Source organism: Helianthus annuus, chromosome 3 (genome assembly GCF_002127325.2).
Source record: "Helianthus annuus cultivar XRQ/B chromosome 3, HanXRQr2.0-SUNRISE, whole genome shotgun sequence".
Classification (NCBI taxonomy): domain Eukaryota; kingdom Viridiplantae; phylum Streptophyta; class Magnoliopsida; order Asterales; family Asteraceae; genus Helianthus; species Helianthus annuus.
Window position 1 is genome coordinate 115172739 of NC_035435.2, and position 7053 is coordinate 115179791.

Below are 7053 nucleotides of genomic sequence, written 5' to 3' on the forward strand. Positions count from 1 at the left end.
TTTGTTTCACGCGTGATGGGGGGGGGGTGTCATCACGGATATAAAAGCTAGTTGCTTTTAAAATTAAGGATAAAACCATTAAAAAGGAACTAAGATAATTATTATTCAAATAAAACACATATAATATTAACTATAAAAGCCATTTAAGTCACACTATTGTTCAATTATGTTTATAGTGATTTTTTATAACTGTTTAAATTGACTTAAATGATGCAATTGTAAAACTTTGCTTCTTGTTTTTTGATGTAGAGATTTTTTTTATGATTAATTTATCTTTCACCAAAAGACTTGCCAAGTTACATGAAAACTTTGTTATTACATAATAAATATTTTATACAACTAACTCTTACTTCCTATTAAACTTGAAAAAAAACAAATAAACAAAATATCATTCATGTTTCATGTTTCGTACTTGTTTCGTTTAGGCCAGTAAATATTTTTTTTAAAAGAAAAGAATCTAACTATTACAATATTTTATGTTAAAGAAAACTTAAAAAACTTAAATGATTTAAGAATTATAAAAAAGCATAATTTAGGGGGTGTTTGGGATTACTTATTTTCATCTGTTTGAAATTGCTTATGTTATGTTACAAGAAGAATAAGTTAATAAGTTATAACTTCTGACTTATTAAATTTTAAAAGAAGTAAAAAACTTAAAAATAAGAAATTCCAAACACCCTCTGGTTTATTAGAATATATCAACCAAAACCTGACTTTTATTTGAAATATTCAGAATCTTAAATTTGTTATCACTAAATTACTAAATATCTAATAATCTGAATCAAATTAATATTAACTTATAATTATATTTAAAATATTGTTAGGCAAAGACCATAAAAAGCCCATTTTCCTCTTCCCTACGTTCCTCGTTTCCACTTCTTCTTCATTAAACCCACTTACTGACCCCATCACTCTCCATGGAAAACTACTCGTACAACTCCTACCCAGAGTCCGGTGGCTCCTCACCCAGATCTCGCGAAATCGACTTCGAAAACCCTACGCCATGGGAGGCCGATCAACCACCACCAACCACCTACAAAGTCAAGCTCATGTGCAGTTATGGCGGCAAAATTCACCCTAGACCTCACGATAACCAGCTCGCCTACGTCGGCGGCGAGACTAAAATCCTCGCCGTTGATCGCTCCATCAAGTTCTCCCTTCTCCTTGCCAAGTTATCCTCCTTATGTGACGTTGATGTTTGTTTCAAGTACCAGTTGCCTGGTGAAGATCTAGATGCTCTTATTTCCGTAACAAACGATGACGATCTCGATCACATGATGATTGAGTACGATCGCTTGAACAGAGCCTCTCCTAAACCGGCCAGATTAAGGCTGTTTTTGTTTCCTGTAACCGTTCAAAGTCCGGCACATAGTTTTGGCTCTACTGAAGGTAGATCGGAACGTGAACGCTTCGTTGAAGCGTTGAATTCCGGTCCGGTTCCGTCGTCGACGGTTCAGTCGCATGGGAATGCGGATTTCCTGTTTGGTTCGGAAAAAGGAGTAGCTCCGGCGCCGGTAACCGTTCCGAAAGCTCGAGATCTGCCGGTTGTAGATCCGCCGTTACGTCATCATGATCCGGACGTTGCGGTTTTGGATGAGCGTAATATCGGTACGGATCGGATACAGAAACATATTCAGGATCTGAGGAGATTGCGAATTGCAGAAGATCAACAACAGAATCTGTATAGAGATGACAACAATAACCAAAACCTCAACCTCAACCTCTCTGGTGGCTATTCCGGAGATTATTACGTTCAGAGACCGTCGGAAAAAGTAGTTACAACGCCACTTCCGGCAAGTGTACCTTCTCCGGCACAAGGATATCAAATCTCCGGCGGTTACGCGCCGTCTACGTTATCAGCCGATCAACAACCGGTTTATATGGTTCAGGCTCAGTCGAGTATGTATCACGCGCCTATGGCTCGACCGGTAACCGGTCCGATAGGTCACAATCCAGGTCAGGTTCAAGGTCAGAGCCAGGGTTACTATGCGGTTCAGAGGATGCCGGCTGAGGCTTACCGTGAACCGCCGGTTTACAACGCCATGCAACCGGTTCAAACCATGTCTACACCGCCTATGTTCCCGCCACAACAACAACAACAACAACAACCGCCTGTACAAAAGGTATCAACTGAAGGCATACGGATGATCCAATCAACGGCTGGGATGACAGATGGAGGTTACACTCAAGTGGCGTATGATAACAGCCTTGGGAGGCATGTGTACTATACTGCGCAGGGGGCGTTGGTTACACCTCATCAACAACTGCAACAACAACCACTAGCACCACCACCACAACAACAGCATCAGGTACATCAGTTTCAGCAGGTGGCTGCTGTGTCAGCAACTTCAAATCAAATTCAAGATGGAAAGGTTATTGCTCCAATTACGAAGATCTCTCAAGGTTCTATCTGATCACTGATGATATTATTCAGTAAGTTTTCGAATTATGATAATATATTAAATAATAAATAATAATGAAGTTGTATGCATTTATTTGTTTCTGCACTGCATTATATTATATGGTCATATAGCCATTTATGGTGTTCTGTTCTGTGTATACCTGTTTGAAGTCAATATAAATATGTGTAAAATTATTGGAGTGATGTTTGGAAATTGTGTAGGTCCGTAAAGTAATTAAGAAATGAAAGAGATGTGTATATAGGATTGAATAAAAAAAAGGGTAGATGAGGATTTATGGGACAAGTGTAGCGTGTGTTGGTATGCATGAAATATGACTTGTGATGAGGTGCCCCTGACCTTAATAGCGATTGATGGGTTGATTTTACAAATAAAAATTGGTTGCGTTTCATCCTTAAACGTTTGCCAAAATCACTTTCATTAGATAGGAAAAAGATCTTCGGATTATTCTAATCATTCACTTATATTTAAATTCATCTCGTTAAAAGATAATTAATGTTGGCTTAATAGAAAATATGAGTTATGCATTCAGAACGAGGCTAAAAACATGCAGAGGGTGTCCTTTTAGTTAACAGAATTACATATAAACTGATCGAATTGTCCTTCTAGTTAACAGAAAAAATGGATGAACTTAACACAATGTACTAAAATGGCAACAGTGAAACATTTTTGGATCCACAGACGGAAAATGAAACCTTTGGACTAAACCAACAAAATGGCCCAAACCATAGGAAATAAAATGGCTTTTAACTCTAATAATAAAAACCAAAGGTCCTTGCACGTGTTAAAAAAATCTCGAAAAAGTTCCTCAACCAAATTATGTTATATTGAACTTCTTGCACTTGTCTATAGAATACATGTACATGTGAAAAGATATAAAAAATAGTGACTGGTCGCCACTAAAATTTGTCAAAATACGATTATATAAAAAACTGCAAAAAGGTTGAATGTCACTTCCTCAAAAATTTACAAATCTAAAAGGTAACATTACATTGTTTAATTTTTTTTTTCTCACAAGTACATACATTTTAGACAAAGTAAGTGTCAATCTAATTCTTATAAATGTCCATACTTGATCATTTGTGTGCTTAAACAATCTAAAAGCTAGTGTGTAAATAGGCGTAAGCTACATGTGCTAAGTGAGTTACTTGTTAGAATCCACCAAAACCACTATATATTACTGTTTCGTTATCCTGACTTTTCTTCTACTTCAAAAAAATTTACTATTGATATCAAAAGTCAAAACAATAAAGATTTTAACAACTCTTTAAAACCAAGGATACTTATATAAACATTGGTTAAATTCAAATTAAGAGAACCTATCAAACTCAAATAAAGTCAAAAGAGATATCAAAGGGAAGGTGACAATACTTTGGAAATAAAACAAGGGCTTTTTCCTTGTACAAGGAAAGATCGCTTGCATCTATGGCTAAGGTATAATTCAATCTGAAATTTTTTTGTCAATCGGTCTTTGCCTTGTTACAACGGGTAAGTTTTTTTGTAGAGAGAATAAACATTGACCAAGCATTATCGACATCTACAATCCTCATGCATGTTTAACGTCTCATTCTCTCTCATTTATTTAAAGTGATTTACTCCCTACACTTAGATCCAACCTTTTGAAAAGTGAGAAACATTAGTCTATTATCTCTCAACTCTCGAGAGATCTTCCATTCAAATATGTCATCAATTTGCAAGATCACGAAGTTGAACGAGAAAATAGCGTGTGTGATCTGTTGGAAAAATGGACCGGCCCGATTAATTAACGCGGCCGACCGAGTTATGACCCGTAAGAGTTACACCGTAGGCAACGAGCTAAAATCCACTTAACTGGTTTAACTGGTAATTACGAACGATGTGCGAAACGGATCATAATTATATTTATGATCATGAGCGGATTTATATTATTAATACTTGTTATTAATAATATAATTTAACTAACAAACTAGTTGCGGGTATTAACTGAGAGACGTGTACATGGATCGGGTGAGACGGGTATACTCATCTCGCCACTTGTCACACATGCACCCATCATACGCCACTTGTTGCACATGCACCCTTGCATTGCCACTTGTCGCACATGCATGAACTCCTAGCCACTTGTCGCCCATGCATGAACTTCTCACCACTTGTTCAACTTGTGCATGCATGTCCGCCACTTGGCAAGCATGCATGCATCTCCATACTCTATATATATGGATGCATAAGGTTGGATTAGAGGTTAGACACTTTGCACAAAACTCTATAAAACCCACACCGCCATCGCCGGCCACTGCTGCCGTCACCGTCGACCATCGCCGCCGCCAGTACCGCTGGCCACCACCGCTGCTACCCGGCCTATACTCGCGTTTCGTTAGTTCGTGTAACTAGCACTTGTTCGTTGAACCTCGGTGTCTCAACCGGTCAGTTATTAACCGAGGTATATCTTTCTCATCGGTAGTTAGATATCCTTATCTCTATGCTCGTATTTGCATATAACCAGATCTTGTCGTGTTTCGTTTATTGTTGATCACTCGTTTATTTTCCGCTACGTTTTATTGATTAACTCGCTTAATTAATTGACTATTATTTATTGAGCCGGGGTTTGATAAATAAATTTTTTTTAACTAATCAACCTGAAAAAACTAACAGTTGTATCAGAGCCTTGGTTACAACATACGAGTCGGTACCGGTCTTTTAACCGGAATTAGAACACAAAATTTAATTATTTTAAAGTTTCTAGTCTAAATAATTTTAATGGCAACTTTAATTTTGGTCGATATTTTATTTGTTTTCCTTGACCAAAAGATTGCCCGGTTTATATTATGATTGTTGTGGAATATGTAAACCTGGCCCAACCTTGTTTTGTGGTTGTTTGCTTTATTCGGTTTTTGTATTATGGTTTTTGGCCACCGTGATGGTTCAAAGTTGTAATAGATAGAGTTCTTTCCTTTATTATATTTTTTAAATGTTGTAATAAATCAAGACCCGGAGTCAAAACCGAGGACGCTAAACAGGAGTCATGAAGTCAGTTGGAGTTGCTCGAGACGACTAGATGCACTCAAGTCCATGCTTGTGGTTGTTTGTGTGTTGTGACCTCGTGACCCGTTTGATCTTGCTATTAGGCTCTAGCAACATCGAACAAATTTTGGCCATATAGATTTACATGATTATCTTGCTATTGTGGTTGCTTTTTATCTTATAAGTTGTTATAACATAACGAACCTAAATACCAATATGATTTTAAAAGGAGTTTTAAAATATTGAAACAATCACATTAAACAAGTTCTGAATTGTTTTTTCAACTTGTTAAAATTTTGGTTAAAACAAACAATAATCAATTAAGTTTTGCAAATTAAACTAAATTTAATATTCCAAAACTATTAACTTAATAGTTTTCTATTAACTTAAAAATTGGTTAAATAAGTCGCGACAAACTTAATTTTCATAGGTTATTTAAAACTAAGTGTCCTGAGAGATGAAATGATTCATCAAGATATCATGACTAAAATATATATACTAAAATGGACTCTTACGACCCTATTTGGTAAATATTAAAATTAACCTATTATTGATGTGTGCTAAACAGACTATAAAAATTAACTAAATTAGACTCTCTAAGCTAGACACTAAAAAGCTTTAATTCTAGACTCGACCTAAAACCACACAATCGGCAAGTGTACCGATCAATGTAGTATAACCTAGGAAGTCCGGATATCGAACCACAGGACTCTATATATCACGCAACTAGACTCTAATAGACACTGACAGACACGACTTAACTTGTTTATTTGTTGGGGGGGGGGGGTTACGGAAACTAAGTAAATCTATATTAAACTACTAAATTAAACTAGAACTAGACTAAAGACGAATAAAGACTGAGGACTTTTCATATATGAGAACGAGACCACCTAGACAAGAATCCTGGATTGTTTTTAAGAGATTACCGATTAAGTTAAGTGCACGAGTTATGGAACCGGGATCTTAAAGTACTAAACCTATTAAGAACCATCGAGGCCCCTCGACCCTTCTCAAGGAGAAACCTGTGGAACTACCTAGGCCGTTAATCTTACCGGTTATTAGACGCCTTTCCAGTTGTCTAATTATTGTGTAAGTACCCTAATGTTGACCTATTCTTTTCCAATCCTAGATCTAGGGTAGTTTGAAGTAATTAATTTGACTTGATAGACTAATAAGACCGACAGGTAAACCAAGACATGACCTTTTCCAAGGACTATCTAAAGCAATTCGCCGGGTAAGACCTACCAATAGCCCCTCACTTTCCAGGTATTAGGACTAGTAGAACACTAAGAATTAGCAAATTATTACTAGTTACTTCTAGGGTTTATTGGCCAATTCTCCCTAAAGAGCTAAGGTTTTCTTATGTGATATAGACACTCACCGAAATCCTAAACCCTAATATGACTCTATGTTGTGATATAGACCGTCACTAAGAATCATATGAAGCAAATAATAACAATAAACCAATTCAAAGTACGCATACACATCAAACCATTAAATCAAACCGCTTACAAAACACAATCAATCCATAATAATCATGCAAATAACATAAACGGTAAAAACTTTAAATTAATCCATTCATCAAGTCTAGGCGGTTAATAAATCTAGCCGAGCATATTCATAAACGAAAACA

The 7053-nt window shown here is 36.5% G+C and overlaps 1 protein-coding gene across 1 annotated transcript; it reads left to right on the forward strand.

Moving 5' to 3' along the window:
• Window positions 1–709: 709 nt before the first annotated feature.
• Window positions 710–2607, forward strand: LOC110941353. Its single transcript, XM_022182974.2, has one exon. The coding sequence runs from the start codon at window positions 918–920 to the stop codon at window positions 2412–2414; it is 1497 nt and encodes a 498-aa protein (XP_022038666.1). The 5' UTR covers window positions 710–917; the 3' UTR covers window positions 2415–2607.
• The last annotated feature ends 4446 nt before the right edge of the window (window positions 2608–7053 follow it).

What these genes read in the sequence shown, in the direction of transcription:
- LOC110941353 (XM_022182974.2), top strand. Translation starts at nt 918, where the DNA reads ATGGAAAACTACTCGTACAACTCCTACCCAGAGTCCGGTGGCTCCTCA.